Source organism: Argopecten irradians, chromosome 6 (assembly GCF_041381155.1).
Source record: "Argopecten irradians isolate NY chromosome 6, Ai_NY, whole genome shotgun sequence".
Taxonomy (NCBI): domain Eukaryota; kingdom Metazoa; phylum Mollusca; class Bivalvia; order Pectinida; family Pectinidae; genus Argopecten; species Argopecten irradians.
The window spans coordinates 27,740,597-27,761,374 of record NC_091139.1 but is presented as its reverse complement, the minus strand read 5'-3'; the positions used below and the strand labels follow the sequence as shown (position 1 = coordinate 27,761,374).

Below are 20,778 nucleotides of genomic sequence, written 5' to 3'. Positions count from 1 at the left end.
ATATATTTCATTTAGTTCATTGGAATCCAACAGATCTCAGTACAAAGTATTATTTTGAGGGATTTTTATTTCTGACAAAACTATGTCAATGTGTAAGATCATATGAAAATTTGTCAAAGTAAGTCAAACTCACAGAGGAAGTTAACAGGTGCAGAAAAGCACTTCAAAATAGCTTTAATTAGCAATATAATTATATGGAAAATGAAGCCAGGTGTATAGTAACAACACAAAGATTAGTAATAAATGCATATACATATTACTACAAATACCTCTGTGTCACAAGTTAAAATCCCTGTGGGACAATTGCCAGGTAGTTACTGCTGGTTGGTGGTTTTTCTCTCAGTACTCTGGTTTCCTCGACCATCCTTAAATGGCCCTAGTGGCTATTGATAGGATGTTAAACTAATCAAACCAACTCAATGGTATCAATTCAAATTTCCACCTTATCCTTCATTTCGTTATCATTCTAAAGCATCTAGCTATGTAAACAGTATTTATCTTGTATTCTATTTACATCAGTTGGTTCATGAATTAAAGGGCTGGCCTACCATGACAGGGAGCATTCAGTCTCTGCAGCTTCATTCAAATAGCATAACATCATGATCTCTGATACAAGATAAGAAGATCAGGATCACAGATACAAAGCACCAACACAACCTACCTTTAAACATCCCACAGTCAATTAGCCTGTTGTTCTGGTGTTTATAAATCAACCTGCCAACGTCCCCAGCCAAAGCCTGACAAGAGTCACCATCAGCTTTGAACATCATTAAACATGGGTGACATCCTGTAAGACTAGGGATAACGTGCATGCATGCATCCCGTGCCACAAACTGACACCCCAGTCCCATCAGTAACCAATTATATGGACATCATTAGTTTTGGTGGCCACATAGCAAATAGCCGCGCGACAAAAACTTTTTTTTTTGTTTACACGTTTATCTAATTCATGATTCATGTTCTCATTTCACACTCCCCTTATGAATGATAAATTAATGGTAGTACCCCGAGAATCAATAACCCGTTTTGCCACTGGTAGTATCATCTGACACCAAACAAGGACCTCTCCAGTAATCTCCAGATGGCCCTTCTTTCATTGTACACAGTTTTCCCTTTACCCATAATCAATTTCCTGTAGTCAACTGACCCATCATATATACCCTGATCTTCTCAGTACCTTGTATGAGCATCACATTTCCAAACCCCTGTTGCCGTCCTTTTGTCATAATTTAATGTACCCACTAATTATACCCCACTGGCCCTTTAATCCCTTTTTATACCCTAATACATTGCCCCTTTTGTCCTCCTCAATGACCCGTGTCATCCTTTTTATCCTCTGTCATCCACCTTTGTCCCTTTACATCCTTTATCTATCTCTTACCATCCCCATGGTCCCTCTCATCATCCCAGTACATTGTCATCCCCAATTTTATGGTGATTGGGTGGTGTAGTGGTAAAGCAGCTTGCCTTTCACCTAGCTGGCCGGGGTTGGATCCCCAGCACGGATGTGAAAAGGTTAGGGTTCACCTGCCCGATCAAGTGGGTTTTTCTCCAGACACTCCGGTTCCCTCCCACCCGCACTTACATCCGGGCCATCGAGAGTGATTTGCATAAGTTGTATAACTTGTTTTGTAATCGATGTAAAAGAAATAAAGTTTATATTTATATTTATATATATATCCCCAATTGTATTTTAATTCGTCATACTTCAATATCACCACCCTTTCTGTATTATTAATTAAATTCTTCAACTAATTTAATATATTAAAGAATAAAAAACAAAGCAATTTTTATCACCTCCATTAAGACATTTAAATGGTACCTGTTGAAAAGTTCTATATTTCAGATCAAATTATAAGAGAAAAATCTATGAGCATTATGGAAATATTTCATCCCACTAAACAAATCTCTTCCCACCCATTTCTATACTAGATACTTCACAAGATAAGCTCTGTGAATATGATTTCATAATCATTTAAATAAATCCTGAGCTAAATGGGATGAATTTTAGCCAAATCAACCTTGAATATCTGCATGGCTTAGAATCTAAATATGTGTCATTGACGACACGTTTTAATAACAAGATGGTGGTGCATTTTAACATGCATAATACTACATAAAATGCCTTTCAGCTTTTCTCAATAAAAATTTTTCAATAGATTACATGAATACATGCAATACATGACAAAATGTATTACGACATTTATCTTCTGTAAACAGAAGCGGCCATGTAATATATGCACCTGATATAGATGAGGTTTTTTTATAACAGATTACCACATAAAATCACAGCAGAGAATAAATATCATGCAGAAAGACACTGTTATTGACTGTAATAATATATATATTTTATATAAAGTATCATGACCAGTTGAGTATTATGATCAACATGTAAATAAGGTACAAGAGGCCCAATAACCTAAAAACTCTGGGTATATTTCAGCCATTGTGACGTTTCTTGCAGTACGTAATACATCAGCAGAATTTTGTTATTTAACTGACGACTCAATCCAACTGGCAACTGTTATAATTAATGATGGTTCATAAAGATGAATTCAAATTTTCATTAAAATATCCTCCTGTTTACTAAAATGGTGAGGTCTAAAGACATTAAAGGTAAGAAAGGGCAATAACTCCATAAATTCTTAACAAATTGCCTCCATAATTTAACTCAGTTGAGATCATCTTGCTTTAAAGCAGAATAAAAGAAATTCTGCTCCAACAGTTTTTACTTTGAATTTCTTTGAAGGTGTCACCTGTAGACTCTTGATGATAAACCTCATGAAAAAAAATTCCACCTGTTAATAAGTAAAACAGACTTACCTGACAGTGGCCTTCAGGATTGGTTCTCTCTGTGTGACTACATATCTCCACCTACAACAACAATATATTGATGTTAGTCAAACAGCATTAGTACATAATGCATTTAGTAGACAAGGTCAAGTGAACATCATTGATGCTATGGTAGCTTCACTACTGATAATATGATGTCAAAACATCACTACTTTTGTCCTAATTCCAAATTAACAAAATTTATACAAGTTACATACATATTTAGAGAGGATCTTTGAAAAGATAAAATGAGAAAGAAAGCTAACATTGTCTGTATTAATTAAGTGGGTTTTTTTCCTGATTTCTTTTCATTTTTCAAGTCCCCAAATTTGACATTCAGATCTCTTAGGAACAGTGACACAATACAACATTTTATAGCAATCTAATTAAAGATTTGTAGATGTTCATTATCTTACTCCGTTACTGGTACAACTCTGCATGAACATAATCGCAGTTTTAATTAGATTAACACTTTCTAGCACAAAATACGCAAAATCAATGGTTTTCAGTCATCATTGTTTTGTGATAATTAGTTTTGTGAAATGTTGAATATTATTCATTCACTAAATTCTGAGAAATATTTATCAATTCATTATTTTGGTGGTCCTCTATATAGTATTAACCACCCCACCTCTACTTTTGTATGACAATGGTCAAAACAGTGACAATAATCTAAATCATTCCTTGTACCCACAAGGGATCCCATTATGACAATTATGAACACACAATTTTCTTGTCACTTGTGACTCCAAAATGAACTCTGGGCCACGACCATCAGTGACACCCCTCTGACCTTTAACAAAGACACCTACCCAAAAACCCCTAATCATTTTTCCTGTACAGTCCAATGTCTGTCTTTGCATAAGCAGAAGAGTACAAGATCATATACAAATATATGAATGGTCCTCTCAAGCATTATATTGATAATTAGGCTGGCGAGTTTTGTATCTGTTCTAATAGAACAGCTAGTGTTTAACACTGTTCCATGACATTGTGTTATGTGTAAACAAAGATAGTGACGTGTTCATCCAATTTAAACTTTCCTGATTTATATACTTCTGTCATGAACTTATACCATAGAGAAAATACCTCAAACCCATTGGGCAAACGTCCAATTGGTTTCTTGTCAATGAAAATAAATACACTCCACTATTTTTCTCCGGCCATGAATTAAAACCTCATTTTTTACTGTCTGTGTGTTTATTGTTTGTAAATAGACAGTAGGAAATATCTAGGTCTCAAAAGGATCAGACATTCAGGGGATCATTATACTATTTCACATAAAAAAATATCCATCAAAATCAAATGTATCAAAATATCATAAATGTTTCAACACACCACATTTTTTTATTTCTTCACCCCTTGCTTCATAAAGCTTGTGGTTAGACATGATATTTACAGCCAATGTCATTTAAGGATGCGCCAGGACTAGGAGGTGAGGAAAGTACCCCTAGACAAGAGGCCCAGAGGGCCTGTATCGCTCACCTGGTTTGTAATGCCAAGTAATGTTCTGAATATAAGTTCATTGTTTCTTTTTCTAAAGGAATTTGGATATTTACTTCTAATTCCCCTATTTGGCACCACTCTTTCTGCTTCAGGGGGTCAAAGCCAAAATTTATACGAATTCTGTTAAGCCCAAGGATATTTTTGGCCGAATTTGGTTACAATCCATGCAGAACTCTAGAACAAGTAGCAATTTTTAGGATTTACCTCTATTTCCCTTATTGGGCCCCGTCCTTCCTGCCCCCAGGGGGTCGGAGCCAAAATTTATACGAATTCTGTAAACCCAAGGATGTTTTTTGGCCAAATTTGATTACAATCCATGCAGAACTCTAGAACAAGTAGCAATTTTTAGGATTTACCTCTATTTCCCTTATTGGGCCCTGCCCTTCCTGCCCCCGGGGGATCTGAGCCAAAATTTATACAAGTTCTGTTCCCCTTCCCACAAGGATGTTTCTGGCCAAATTTGGTTACAATCCATGCAGAACTCTAGGACAAGCAGCGATTTATAGGATTTTCCTCTATTACCCCCCGCCCCTCCTGCCCCCGGGGGGTCAGAGCCAAAATTTATACGTGTTCTGTTCCTCTTCCCCAAGAATGTTTCTGGCTAAATTTGGTTACAATCCATGCAGAACTCTAGGACAAGTAGCGATTTATATGTTTTACCTCTATTACCCCTATTGGGCCCCGCCCCTCCTGCCCCCGGAGGGTCAGAGCCAAAATTTATACAAGTTCTGTTTCTCTTCCCCAAGGATGTTTCTGGCCAAATTTGGTTACAATCCACGCAGAACTCTAGGACAAGTAGCGATTTATATGTTTTACTTCTTTTTCCTATTGGGCCCCGCCCCTCCTGCCCCCGGGGGGTCAGAGCCAAAATTTATACGTAACGTGTTCTGTTCCTCTTCCCCAAGAATGTTTCTGGCTAAATTTGGTTACAATCCATGCAGAACTCTAGGACAAGTAGCGATTTATATGTTTTACCTCTATTACCCTATTGGGCCCCGCCCCTCCTGCCCCCGGAGGGTCAGAGCCAAAATTTATACAAGTTCTGTTTTCTCTTCCCCCAAGGATGTTTTCTGGCCAAAATTTGGTTACAATCCACGCAGAACTCTAGGACAAGTAGCGATTTATATGTTTTACTTCTTTTCTCCTATTGGGCCCCCGCCCCTCCTGCCCCCGGGGGGTCAGAGCCAAAATTTATACAAGTTCTGTTCCCCTTCCCCCAAGGATGTTTCTGGCCAAATTGGTTACAATCCACGCAGAACTCTAGGACAAGTAGCGATTTTTTATGTTTTACCTCTATTACCCCTATTGGGCTCCGCCCCTCCTGCCCCCGGGGGATCTGAGCCAAAATTTATACAAGTTCTGTTCCCCTTCCCCCAAGGATGTTTCTGGCCAATTTGGTTACAATCCACGCAGAGCTCTAGAACAAGTAGCTATTTATATGTTTTTACCTCTATTACCCCTATTGGGCCCCGCCCCTCCTGCCCCCGGGGGGGTCAGAGCCAAAATTTATACAAGTTCTGTTCCCCTTCCCCAAGGATGTTTCTGGCCAAATTTGGTTACAATCCAAGCAGAACTCTAGGACAAGTAGCGATTTATATGTTTTACTTCTATTTCTCCTATTGGGCCCCGCCCCTCCTGCCCCCGGAGGGTCAGAGCCAAAATTTTATACAAGTTCTGTTCCCCTTCCCCCAAGGATGTTTCTGGCCAAATTTGGTTACAATCCACGCAGAACTCTAGGACAAGTAGCAATTTATATGTTTTACCTCTATTACCCCTATTGGGACCCGCCCCTCTTGCCCCCAGGGGTTCAGAGCCAAAATTTATACAAGTTCTGTTCCCCTTCCCCCAAGGATGTTTCTGGCCAAATTTGGTTAAAATCCATCAGAAACTCTATGACTAGTAGCGAAAGGAAATGTTGACGGACGGACGGACGGACTGACGGACGACGACGGACGCCGCGCCATGACATAAGCTCACCGGCCCTTCGGGCCAGGTGAGCTAAAAAACCACAAACCTACCATATTCAGTGCCCGGCAACTACCTTATTTAATCACTCATCATTATATAATTTCTTGTAACTTAGAAAAATTTCACAATAAAATATATGGATCATGTTTTGAATTTATGATGTTGTACTTTTGTTGTTTAATGATATGCCAAAGAAAAGGAAATACAAATTCACATGCCTCATAACCCCTACTGGCAAAACATTTTACTTTGATGACTAAGAACTTAATAGAATCAAAACATATTGACTGCACATAGGAGGCAATAAAGTTCATATATAATCAAAATTTCAGATTTCTTTCAAACTATCAGTGCATTAATGTTTTATGAAAATGTATCGTGTATCATTGTATCTAGAGAGCTTATCAAATGGAAATGTCAAGGCCAATGGTCCCAATATCTCACTCGACATCTGTAGTTTCGATAAGAAAGATTGTCCCAACCCAAACATTGAAGACAAGTCAAGGTCATTTTTTTACCATCTTTGTCAGGTATTATGGCTTTCCAGTAACCTTTAAAAAAAAAATCCATTTTCCTTAACTGTAGTAATCAAAACCTGTATAATATTGAAACCTGTTTATACTGACCAAATATGCAGAGCTAACTTGATTTGCGCTCTTCTAAGAAGAGACGTCTTCTCAGAAGATCTTCCAGCTTATAGATGGAAGAGCTAATTCCAGAAGCAGAAGAGCTACAAATCGAGTGAGCAGAGGTTATATTCTAGAAGTAGAAGTGGGTAAATCGAGTTCTGGTGTCGATAACATTTAGTTTGGACAAGCTATACTGTTAATAATAATTAGTAGCAAATTTCAACAGTCAATTCCAAAATGAACACAGGCTATATTTCATATCAAAATAAACTGTTCACATTATTTTGTTACACTTTGTGTAGGATTCCTATACTTTAAATTAATTTCTTCGTACGCAGACAGATTTTGGCGAGAGATTTTATTTTTCTATTTCATAAAGAAATTATACTGGATACATTCACACCATTTTTACTGACTTTAGCCATCCTTGCCTGACTGTTCACTTTAAAACTAATAATCAATTACCTCAAAAAAAGGAAAGAACAAACAAGCAAACTACATGTACCTCATAATAATACACTTATCAACCCAAAACATGCCGGCTATAACAATTATATTTTTTTCAAAATGATTTTTTATAAACTAACCATACAAAGCAGATAATCAGACAAAATGGAATTACCTCCCCTAAGCTAAAATGTATAATGAACATTAAGGCAGTAATCTTAGTTAGTTACTTGTTTATCGCATACATGACTCTGCCTATTACTATTGAAGCTTAAGGCAATAATCTTAGGACTTTTAAAATTTCACAAATGAGTAACGGGAAATAATGCTTTCTTGTTACAATGAAATATTTTCTTATTGAAAATATGTAGTTTTAGGCAATTACTTAGCTTTTAAAACTCAAAAGATATTTCAAAATACATGTATAATGTCTATTAAAATTAAAATTCTACAAAAGAGCAATGAAGAACAAAACAACATGTCATATAATATCAAGGAACATTATTATTTTTCTTCCAGTTATTTCAAACTTTTTCTTTATAAATGCACGGATACTAATATAGACTAATATATATGGATTGGTTTTGAATTTGTGAGCTTACCTTTTCGAAAACAGCCTCAATTTCAAAATTGGAATTTAAAAGAGATTGAAAATTTTGTAGTCACAATATTTATTAGCTTAATACTACCCTTACCATTAATTAAAATGCTCTACCGCTGACAGAGCATAAATAATACTCATCAATTGAACAATAATTGGTGTTTCATCATGTATATATATATACACAATTAACACAAAAAATAATATAAAATAATTTATTTTGCTTGTGGCGCATGCGCAATGAATACTTAATTCCATGTAGGATATAGTGCCATAGAAATTTTTTGGGATGCAATCAATTATTTTTAATATTTTTGACTTGAAGTAAAATTAGAAGCTCAAACTTTTCAATGGAAGTAACAGTGTAAAGTAAGTAACTTTTGTAATCGAAGAAAAATACTTTTTGATAGCGAAAAAAATGCCATTTGTTCGCGGTGGAGCATCTTTAAAATCAATCAAATGTTTATTTTCATAATGCAGGTCATCTTAATGTTGTTTCCCATTCTATTTACTATGCATTAGTTGGCTATCACTGCACTAGACGGCAAAACAGTGAAATGAATCTTCAATGTTACATGGATTTTGCAGGAAATCTTGCATTAATTGGTTTGGTGTTGTAACCATCTTAGGCCATGGATGTGTATATATATTTTTTATGTTACTTTTTCAGGAAACCTTTAATTTTTTTTTTTTTTTTTTTTTTTTAGAAAGGTAGTGGACCTTTAAATATCTTATCTTAAAAGAGTTAACCATTACGTTAAAAATCAGACAACAAAAAGTTAAAATAAGCTACATTTTGTACTCTTTGAAACATACCAAACATTTAGTGTTTGTGTCATAGGGGAGATAACTCCACTAAGCTTATGGTCTTTTTTAGGGCGCTACATAATCTGCAATGCGTGTTAAATCAAAGATATTTATTGCATTGTGCACTTTTTTTATTATAAATGTATATTGAAATTTCACCATTATAATGCATTCGCAATGTATCTTATTTTGTATGAAATATGAATACAGAATTATTTTTATTTGAAATAGTCATGAAGTGTGAATCATGTTTCAATGAAAACATCTAAAACTGATTTACAATATATTATGATAAAAAAAATGAATTCTTTTCACATGAATACACCGGCGAAACTCGTGTGCAAATGTGAAATTCAAAATCAGTGGCAAATGGCCAAGCGAAAGAGAAAGTAGAATGGCATGTGAGGGAAGCATTATATATTCAGCAACTCAGCATATGAATTGACAACCAAAAGAGCTCCAATGATTCATCTCAACCTGATATCATTGCTATTTCCCCTTCTTCAAATTACTCGTTTTCTCTGTTTTCTTCTTCTAATGAGTTCGTTTGTGGTCAAAGTTAAAAACCTTTCATTTCGAGTGGTTTCCGGTATAACATTAATCTAACCATCGATCCGGATCCGGATACGGATCGATGATATCCGGAATATTTACCGTCTTACAGAAGCGCGTTTTTTTTTTTTTTTTTTTTTTTTATTATTATTATTATTATTCTTGTCCCGTTTAAAAGGTTAAATAACTTCATTTTATCCATATCTATAGAGTATTTTCTTAAAGAGAAGTTTTTTTATATAGAGAGAAATGTTAATTGTGCAGTCCTCTCAGAAAAGCGAGAGAGAGAAAAAAAAACTATCAGGCACTTGTCTGTAAAATCAAGATATTCATATTCCGAGATTGAATTTTAAATCTCACATTTTGATGTTGATGTTTTTTATATAGATATTTCCCCATAAATATATATTTATATAGAACGCTGCATACTTTTTTTTACATTACCATGGAGGGGGAAACCAACATGATCTGCACTTATAAGCTCTAGTCCGTTTGGTTCTTTCTTTCTAGAAATATTTCAATAACAGCAATGCCAAATGTATAATTATGCTTATCATATAAGTACAATGTATAGTGCAGCTTATTTTCAAAAATGAAATTATTGAACTCTGACAACAAAAATTAAGCGTACTGTGATGGTACTGTATCATACAATATGAATTATGTTGTACAAACTTTTCAAATGTATAACTTTTGACTAAGGATTTATAAAAGTCTCACTTATACATTGTTGCATTTGATATATTAGCAATGGAAAAGACAATTACGGACATGAATGCATACGATCGAAGGCCTGATCTTCTAATTTATATATATAAAAAAAGCATCGTGGCGTACTAATTAATTCTTCACGTTTAAGATATTGCAACGCCAACAGACACTATATATAGTCATTCTTTTCGCAGTACTAGTACAGACATACTCAGGAAATTTAAATATTTCATTGTGAGTATTGCTGGAATGACAAAATTTAACGACCAACGCCAGTCTTAAGTCTGAAACAGTTATCGATTCATAAATCGGTAATTAGAAATATATTGGAATTATATTTCAATTGCGCTGATAACAACGTTTTTCACTTCGGAGAAGCCATATGACCGAAATATATCCACTGATCGAGGCAAGAAAATGTACCGCGAGAGTGTAATTAACATTTTGTTGACCGATTGTTTTTGCGATTTGGTGCCGTATGCAATTTCGCATTCTGTATATTCCACAAGAAAAAAGAAACGATTTATTTTAAAGTGTTGTAGATTTTTGGCCAGTTCAGTTCAGTTAAACCTGAGACATAGAAAAAAATCCTTATCCAGATAGGGCCGCCAAATAATTACCTGGCGGCCGCCAGATAATTAAGTGGCGGCCGCCATTTACTTATCTGGTGGGATGAACGTCACTTAATTACCGAACTATTTGGCGGCTACCAGATAATATATTGCGGCCGCCACTTAATTTATCTGGTGGCCGCCAGGTAATAATCTGGTGGCCGCCAAATAAAACATTTTCGTTATCCTGAAAAATATTTTCCTATGTGAGCTTAATACGCTTCCGTAGATGTCTTATTTTAATGTGGTACAAAAGTCAGACATTAAACCTTATCTTTATCTTTTTCCATTACACCATTGTTAGCTATTCGCTAATCGACTTTCATATTATAAAAAAATACACTTTAAACTTGTAGTTTCTTCATAGGAGTCTGCAGTGCTCCTTTTGTATGAAAAAAGGTACATTGTAGCAATACCAAAGAGATGGTCCTGGCACCTCCTCCCTTTCCTCCCTTTTCCCTCTCCTCAGTATCCTCTCTAACTTTTCCCTTAAAATTTTTTCCTACATTGTTTGTTGTCGTCGTCACTTGTCCCGTCTGTAATGTTGTATGAAAATAGGTGTATATGAAAATTTACGTGTGTGTATATATATGTGTACATGTATGTGTCTATAGTGTCAAGTTGTCGTGGGATGAGTAGTAAAATGTTAAACTTACGTTCAGGAAAAGTAATAAAAATGGCACAAAATTAATTCCTTGATTATTCTGGCTCTCATACTCTTCCACTCCCCCTCTATAGTTGTTATTGGAATTGGTACCTTTTCTGTAAAACTAAATAGTTATTTTTCATGTCATTACTCGTCTAAGAAAACAAACTTTTGTGAAATGAAATCAATACAAAAATCATGAATGATATGCCAAATACATTGCATCATTTTATTTTTGAAATGCGCAAAAATGAAATATAAAATATAACTTACTAATCAATAATTAATAAAGCCGATTTGTTTAATTAAAATACCTTGGTGGGTAAATTACTTAGTTTATTAGTTTTACTTTCGTTAGAACTCTTTCTATATTTTTCATTGGTTCAATTTCTCGACTTGATAGTTAGTCAATATCGTCTTTTTTTCTCTTAACAAATAATTACATTCATAAGTATTGTTTGAATTCACATAAAAATGTTACTTGTTGCAAGTGTTTACGCCCGAATCTCTACCTTGTTAAACCCGTTTCGATTGGTTCATGAAACGGGTATCCGGCACCGGAAATGAATTTTGACCAATCTCTGCTAACGTATCATTAGCGATCGAAACGGGCACCTGCCTGGTAATTCGGCTCTTTTGCGTATGAATAAATTGTAATTGGGATGTCGATATGTTCTAAATGTTTGTTACAGGGATAGTTTGAACACAACAATTGTAAGTCGATGATGCATTGGAATAATATAACAAATTACAAGCTTGTAAATATACATAATTGATCAATTAATATAGAACTACTTTTTAACGCGCAATACCGTCTTGTGTGTTGTTCGGTTTTCATCATGTCTGGTAATCATTCAAGATGATGAGAAGAAAGCTGACATGGATTAACGATATTCCGGATAAAATAGGTATTTGTGAGTGATGTAGCCAAACCAATGTTTTAGGTGGGTAGATCCTGTTTTATTCTGTGGATTTAGATTATAAACTGACGTGATGGGGAATTGTTTACGGCGCGACAACACTAGCAATGTCCCTGGTACACAGACGACTCCTCAACACAACAAGGCAGCCCAGGAACTGTCAAATGGGACCCCAACCGTCCCCATACCTGTCGCAATATCTACCCCACCCCCATCTACAAGCCCTATAGTGTCTATATCATCCACTCCGCAACCGGAGCCATCGAGTGAAACCCCCACGACCCCCACCAAAGTGTTCGTAGCATTGTACGACTATGATGCTAGGACTGCCGAGGATCTCAGCTTCCGGAAAGGAGAACATTTAGAAATTATTAACGATACACAGGGTGATTGGTGGTATGCTCGCTCAAAAACAACACAAAACGAGGGATATATCCCGTCTAATTATGTCGCTAAGCTGAAGAGTTTGGAATCGGAACCGTAAGTAAACATTACATTGATTTTATTTTTAGAATTTGGCATGTGTATTGGCACTATTGGCTATCATTGCAATCAACAATATAACAACCAGGTATTCTATAAATGATTTGCTACTTAAATTGTTCTCTAAATTGCTGTTGTTTTAATCAAAAATGAATTGTAGAATTTTTTTTCTGTTGTTTACTTACTTACATTTCAATTAACGTGACAGTGTATGGAAGCGAAATGCATGTGGTGAGTATGATATATAATTAGGCACCTAGTATGATATGGTGAGTGTATGTTTTTCCAACAATGTGGTAGGACGTGCAATTTATTTAGTTCCATTTTGAATATACTTAACTAAGGAGGTACCTTCCTTGTCAAGTTGACAACTGTAACCATTCAGCATCCTCAATATTTCAGGGTTTGATCATAATCATGCCAGGTTATTGATTTATATTGAGGATGTTATCATTAACTTGTTGCTTATGTAACAGGAGAGGAGAAAATGTAGTGGCCAGACTGGGATTCGAACCCGGGACCCTCCGAACACTAGCCAAGTGCTCTACCGACTGAGCTATCTGGTCACCGATGATCGACCCAGTCCAATCCCTCTACGTTCTTCCCTCCTTTCTCGAAGTCTTCGCCCTCGAAGACATACGAGACCCTTCAGAGCTTTTTCTCACTGCTGTGGGAATGGGGCCTGTGACTTTGAATTTGGGAAAATGTGCAACAAAACCAAGATTTGGGAAAATTATGAAATAGGAAATAAGTCATAACAGTAAGATTTTTTCATTCCAAGTGTAGTAAATGTACTTTTCTGAAACCAATTCACAAATATTGAATCCTTATCCAACTAAGTTTATGCAATATTTCCGGATATAAAAATACCAAGAAACTTTGATTTTGGGGAATTTAAGGCTTTAATTGGGAAAAATTATAAGGCTTTGCCAAAGGGAAAGGGGCTGAATTTCAGCCCCAAATCATGCTGGAAAAAAAGCCCTACCACTGTTGGTTTTTTAGTTGGGCGCCAATATGTTAATTGTGTAACAGGGGAGGAGAAAATGTAGCGGCCAGCCCGGGATTTGGACCCGGGACCCTCTGCACACTAGATGAGTGCTCTCCCAACTGAGCTACCTGCATGGTCACCGATGATCGAGTCAGATTGACCCAGTCTAATCCCGCTACACTTAATTTCAACATGATCAATAATGCATCAATGTTTTACAGCAAAACAGGTGTGTTATTGTCATTTTTCAGAACAATATATGACATTAATGTTGTCAATAAGCCTGGGAGGTGTCCTGGTCACATTCCAATTGACTGTTTACTAACTGTCAGAAAAAAGCAGAATAAAAAATTGAATCAATAATGAAATTATGACACGCAACTGTTACATATTCTCTCTTCATTTCCAACCCTTCTATTCCTTTCAAGTCTACCTTTATGGACTTTCTTTTTTTCATTGCAGTATGAAAATTCCAAGTGGGCATGGTAGCATTTGAAAATCTTGTTTTCTGTGACATAGATATATCTATTTATCTGCATTCAATAATAGTTTTTCACATTCCTTATTTATTTTTATTTTCAGTTGGTATTTCGGAAAGATTAAACGAGTTGAAGCTGAGAAAAAGTTGCTTTCAATAGAAAATGAACATGGTGCTTTCTTGATAAGAGACAGTGAAAGTCGCAGAAATGATTATTCCTTATCAGGTAAGCTAATCAAGCATTAATTGCTATATGATAATGTCTTTTACAACTTTTGTAACCATACAGAAAACATTGTTTGTCTGGTCAAATGAATGCTTCAGTATATTATGAGAGTCATGATCAGCTGATCATGAACATGTGTTTTGGCTGAATGTACTATCAATCTTTATTCTAAATCTAATAAGAGATGCAATTAATTTTATCTATGCATGTGCATTTTAAGTTGAAACTTTGAACCAGATACTTTATACAGCATATTATTTGAGTGGATTGGTGTGTGACTTGTTACAAAACATAATTGATACCTTGTACATTTTGAACTTAAAAAATGAGCCTTATAATTACTTAAAATTATTTCTTATCATTTGATGATGCTGCAGTAAATGGATTGTAATATCATGTGTACCTTGTTCTTTCAGTTCGTGATGGAGACACTGTCAAGCACTACAGAATTAGGCAATTGGATGAAGGTGGTTTCTTCATAGCCAGACGAGTAACATTTAGAACATTATCAGATCTTACAGATCATTATAGTTCAGATCCAGATGGATTGTGTGTGAACCTTCGTAAACCCTGTACTCAGGTAGGTTTCATTCTCTACTTCCATGCTTTCATCTGTTTATTTCAGTTTGTTCTGTCATATTGTAGATGAGAACCTACGAATGATCGGAAATTATAATCCCATACAGCGATTGTTGGGATCCATATGCATCAAAAGGAGTCATAAACTCAATGATTTTTGTTGGACTCATGGAAAGCTTGCATTTGAGGATCATCTCTTTTCTTTATCACGGAATCATGATTTTTTTTAAATGGCAATGTCCAAACAAATCACCATGTGTTAGTATATATTTAGAATATATAGTAACATGACTGATGGTTGCTTTTGTGATATTAATTTATAAAATGTGAACAGTTTTTAGTTGTCAGTGCACATTGTTGCTAGTAGTAAAAGCTTAGCATTGTTACAAATTCATGGCTAACAACAGAAAAGTTAATTAGTGATATATGGTAAGTAGGATACTATAAGTAGCTAGTCCCTTTGTACTACCTTAGTCTCTATACCACAATCCTGCTCAGGAAGTGGGCATTGCATTAGTCCTTGATGGTCTTGAGTGGAATACTTGACATACAGCTCTGGTAGGTGTCATCTCATCCGAGTATCCACTTCCTGTCACCGCCCGTGGTTCACGTGTGTCGCATAGGGATGTATCATATCACATAATGGGATTAATGACTGTCGGGTCAGGTTGATCTGTAACATGCATATTTAGCAGCAATTTATAAAGGATTTCTTAAGGCGAGTCCAGAACACTAATTTTCCAATTTTGATCTGTTCCATTACAAAGAAATATAATGATATTGTAATACATAAAATTATTAAAGTGAATAGTCAGGCAAAGAAAACCAGTCTAAATGCGTTCATTGGCCTTCCAAAAGTTCTCACATATTAATACGACGGTCAAGTTCTGCTTAGTTTCCCAGTTCTGACCATTAAAGTAAAGAAAAGTTGAAAGCATTGAAAGCGAGGCTGCGTGGAAATGTAACCACGGACATAGTGAGCCGGGAGGACGTTTTAGAATTTCCATACTTTAAATTAATTTCTTCGTACGCAGACAGATTTTGACGAGAGATTTTATTTTTCCATTTCATAAGAAATTATACTGGATACATTCACACCATTTTTTCCGACTTTAGCCATCCTTGCCCGACTGTTCACTTTAAGATCCAGAGGAAGATCATGAGTCCAGAACTCGTCTAGTCCCATAAAGCACTGTATCGACTTAATGACTCATCCAAACCTGACTTTGTTTTGATATTATATGGGATTGTAAGATACTAAGAAAGCATACAAGTAAGAGACTTATAAGCTTTACACTGCAAAATTTAAATTATGTTGGGAATTTTGGAGATGATAATGCTGCGTCATCATGCAGAATATCTAATTAAATTAGTCAATGTAATGATAAAAGTTCCTTTGTGACACTACACTATTCGGCATTCTTTTATACAGAATATTTTCTTCTGTTTTCAATTTTTTTTTTATCAAAACCTGAAGTCGGGTTGAGTTGAAAACAATGCTATTGTCATGAAAAATTCATTATTGTTACTGTAGTGAAATAATGCCTTTAGCATACTTTTTTTGTGAAATAAACTAATAAATTTTGCTTTGTAACCATAGCAACTTCAGCATCTGTAGAGTTGTTGACAGGTCTGAGCTGGTGACTTGTAAATCGAGCTGAAGCTAATCCATACACTAGCTATGTGTCGGGCAAATTCACACCATTTCCATTATACCATTCTGTGTGAATTTTTTATCTGTATTTTATATTTAGAATGTTACCACAGATTTGTCACTTGCAATGTATTGCTCAATATCAATAGATGTTAATTTATGAAAATGAGTTGTAGGGATACTAGATGGAAGAAGCAAACTAGAAATTAATGCTTGAAGACTGATAAATTTGTAGTGTTCAAAAAATATGCATCTTGTTACAAATACTGTGCATCTTTAGTAGTAATTTGCTTCATTGAGTCAGATTTAATCGCTCTTATTTGCTGATAAGATGAACAGGTACCCCCTTTTAACAATTGCATTTTTTGTATTGCACAAAAAAACCCTCCATTTTTATGAATTGAAGCTGATCATGAATATCCTTAAAACATCTAACATCTTTCAGAAGTAGGAATACTACATTTATCTTTCTATTTATTCAAAACAAACACCGTCATGTGTGTAAGCTAGGCTACTAGTTTTACACCAGTCCCATCTGGATAATGTATATATGTAGTTAGAATGGGTTTCACCAGCTGCTGGTGGTATATAAAGCCTGTGATTTCCATTCCTTATGTGTAATAAACATATGGTGTTGAATTCATATATATAGACCTAAAAGTGAATAATTTACAAATTATTTTATGATAGTTGACTACATTATAAAGTTGTTATAAAATTGTATTTTTAGGTCATCTGACCTGAAGGATCAGGATGACCTATAATTGTTTTGTCCTTCGTCATCAGCCATCCGCTGTGTGTTAACTTTTCACATTTTGAACTTCTTCTCAAGTTCTACGGGTGTGGTTTGGCTGAAATTTGCATGAAATGATCCTGACATGGTCCTGACAAAGTGTTTTATTTTTCGGGTTGATCCAAAATCCAAGATGGCCGCCACAGCCACCATCTTGAAAACACATTTTGAACTTCTTCTCAAGTTCTATCTGTGCAATTTGGCTGAAACATGCATGGAATGATCCTGACATGTTCCCGACAAAGTGCTGTTATTTTTCGGGTCAATCCAAAATCCAAGATGGCCGCCACAGTCGCCAACTTGAAAACACATTTTGAGCTTCTTCTCAAGTTCTACCAGTGCGATTTGGCTGAAACCTGCATGAAATGATCCTGACATTGTCCCAACAAAGTGTTGTTATTTTTCGGGTCGATCTGAAATCCAAGATGGCCGCCACAGCCGCCATCTTGAACACACATTTTGAACTTCTTCTCAAGTTCTACCAGTGCGATTTGGCTGAAACTTGCATGAAATGAAAAAGTGTTGTTACATCTCTGGTTGATACCAAATTGAGGATGGCTACCATGACACTATATCTAATTAATTTCCTACATGTTAAGGCCCTTGGGCCTTGAAATAAGATTTGTTGAAAGAAATTGAAAATGATCCTGACATGGTCCTGACAAAGAGACACCATATGAAATTAATTTTACTATTTCAAAGTTAGTCAGATGAGTGTTAAGGCCCTTTGGGCCTCTTGTTTATATCCAGTCAAAATTTGTGTGTGCATGCGATATGGTTTGTTATAAGGTGAAGTTATGAGACTGGTCAGGGTTGGTTGGGTTTTTTCCACTGATTCAGAAAAGGACATTTAATTGTACTATATTCCAAACATTGAAAGAAAATAAGTAAATAAGGAAGTAAATTTTTGATGGTAATCCACAATTTCCCCACCCCTATTCAATTTTAGGGATATTTTCGGTGTGAACAACAATAGCTGTACCTCTCTACCCTTATCAAATTTGAGGGGCATTTATAATTACGATATGAACAGCATCGGTACTGCCCCACCCTTTTGAAGGATCCATACCAAATTTTAGGGCTATTTATGGTATGAACAGAATCTAATTTATTATCCCTACCAAATTTGAAGCATATGCATGGTATGAACAACAGCTGTACCTCCCAACCCCTACCAAATTTGAGGGATATTTATGATATAAACAACAGCTTTACCTCCCCACCCCTACCAAATTTGAGGGATATTTATGATATAAACAACAGCTGGACCTCCCAACCCCTACCAAATTTGAGGGATATTTATGATATAAACAACATTTTTACCTCTCCACCCCTACCAAATTTGAGGGGTATTTATGATATGACCAACAGCTGTACCTCTGCACCCCTAACAAAGTTGAGTTAATTAGGTATAAACCAATATGTCAACAGCTGTACCTCTCCACCCCTTCCAAATTTGAAGTATATTTACGGTATGAATAACAGCTGTACCTCTCCACCCCTTCCAAATTTGAGGGATATTTACGGTATGAACAACAGCTGTACCATGTAGAGCCCCTGTCACACCCCATTAACCTTACTTGCCCCACACTGTTTATATACTACACTGGCTCCAATGTTTATTGTAGTGTATTGCAATAAACATTCATTAAAAAAGGTATAGCGCCCCACTTGGTGTGCCTAGCTTCCATAGCCAGTGAAATTATATGAATAAATTAAATTTGTGTGTTGCAAGTCTAATCCATTTGCTTTAGCTGTCACTCTCGTTTTATTCTGAACCTGAACATTTCGTGATCAACATAACTCCTATACTGTGAAACAGAATCAGCATGCACTCAAGCCTTATTAACTCAAGGGAGCCCAGGTGGTGGCGGAATGGTTAAATGTCCAGACATACTATCACAACTTTTCACCTCTGGGTTTCGAGTTTGAATCCCATGTGACACAGTTGCCAGGTACTGGCCACTGGTCAATAGTTTTTCTTTGGGTACTCCAGCTTTCCTTTACCATCCAAACTTGTCAAGTCTTTAAATTATCCTGGTTGAAAAAGACTTTAAATTAATCAAATCAAACCAAATATTAACACAGAATCATGGTAAAACTTTGAATATCCCAGTATGATTAAAAAAAATTAATTTACCGAGACCAGCACCCATCTTGAATTAGTCAGCGACTTCAATTATACAAGTTCAGGATAAAAATGTTTATTGAACTTTTATATCAACTGTAGTATGTACCCATGAGGGCATTTCCTAACTCCCTAAATTTAAAATGATTTTGTAATTATAACATATGATGTACTTATATAAAACAATACAAGGTTATAGTGAGTCTAGTTTCTATTGTTTTGTGGTTAGTATACTTTCTATTGAAGCTTTATTGCATTCTTGTAGAATGTTAAAAGTAAAACCAGAAAACAATAGCGCTAAGTTAGTCTTTAGATCTTTGGTTAGATTACCTTTGACCCAATGTTTGACCCAGATGATATGGTTCACCTATGCAGCATACAGAACTTGTTATGATGGGAGTCTGGGTTTGATTTTCCGAGATAGGGACATGGGGTGTAATTAGCTGTGACCCATACATAGAGATAAACTCAGGGCTAAACAAAACACACAATCCTGAGTTTAAGGGTCTTTTTCCCACACAACAACAGAAATCTTTCAGGTCAAAATAGGGGTTTTTTTTGACGCTCTTGTTAAAAATACCATGATTTGAAATTCTTTGGAAGAACTAAAATAAAAGCGATTACATGGTTTTCAGTAACAGTAATGGAGTGAAAGGGATTATTTTTCTGTAAAAGTAATCAAACTATCATGAAACATTTGTCAGTTATGGACACTTCATGGGACAATCATTATTATAACATTTGATACAATGTTCATTGTACAGATTTACATTTTGTATTATGGATGTTATACAACCAACATCTATAGCATTGCGTGGAATTTTCTGTAACTCTGATCATTGACATTGCAGGGTGTCTGAATGCTCAATAAAAAGCTTTTTTTCTCTGTTAAAGAGGCCTGCAGGGCTTGATATTCCCCCATTTACCATTATACACCTCTGAATGTGACAACACATACTGCTTTAGCTTTTACAGGAATACCATAGATTCCGATAATGGTGATATTTGGAAGTCAGTAAAATAAAAGTCTGATGATATTTTCTTTATTCACAGCACATGTGCCAATAGATTCCCCAGATAAAGGACTCCATTCCATTCCCAAACGTCCAATCAAAATTCCCAAATGTTATAAATCTTGCTATCCACAGCATGTATTAGACTTTACCATTAAGAGAATCAGGAAACGATGTAATTATTTTAATTAGCAGGTGACCATTAC

General features: G+C 35.6%; 2 protein-coding genes across 4 annotated transcripts in view; one reads left to right on the top strand and one right to left on the bottom strand.

The window, feature by feature from the left end:
* LOC138325514 (KN motif and ankyrin repeat domain-containing protein 1-like) overlaps window positions 1-9,394 on the bottom strand; it is a 114,221-nt gene extending 104,827 nt beyond the window's left edge. The window contains exons 1-2 of one of the 3 annotated variants that reach the window (XM_069271229.1): window positions 9,268-9,377; window positions 2,824-2,874 (exon numbers count right to left, since the gene is read on the bottom strand). The gene's annotated coding sequence lies outside the window, so the exon portion shown is untranslated. Of the gene's footprint in view, window positions 1-2,823; window positions 2,875-9,267 lie in introns of all 3 variants that reach the window. The other 2 variants (XM_069271233.1, XM_069271227.1) reach the window with 2 other exon arrangements.
* Window positions 9,395-12,113: 2,719 nt separating this feature from the next.
* Window positions 12,114-20,778, top strand: part of LOC138325524 (tyrosine-protein kinase Src42A-like) — a 33,140-nt gene continuing 24,475 nt past the window's right edge. Inside the window, exons 1-3 of the mRNA XM_069271252.1 lie at window positions 12,114-12,710; window positions 14,284-14,405; window positions 14,822-14,985. Of these exons, the coding sequence (XP_069127353.1) occupies window positions 12,304-12,710; window positions 14,284-14,405; window positions 14,822-14,985 (693 nt within the window). The 5' untranslated portion in view covers window positions 12,114-12,303. The remainder of the gene's footprint in view (window positions 12,711-14,283; window positions 14,406-14,821; window positions 14,986-20,778) is intronic.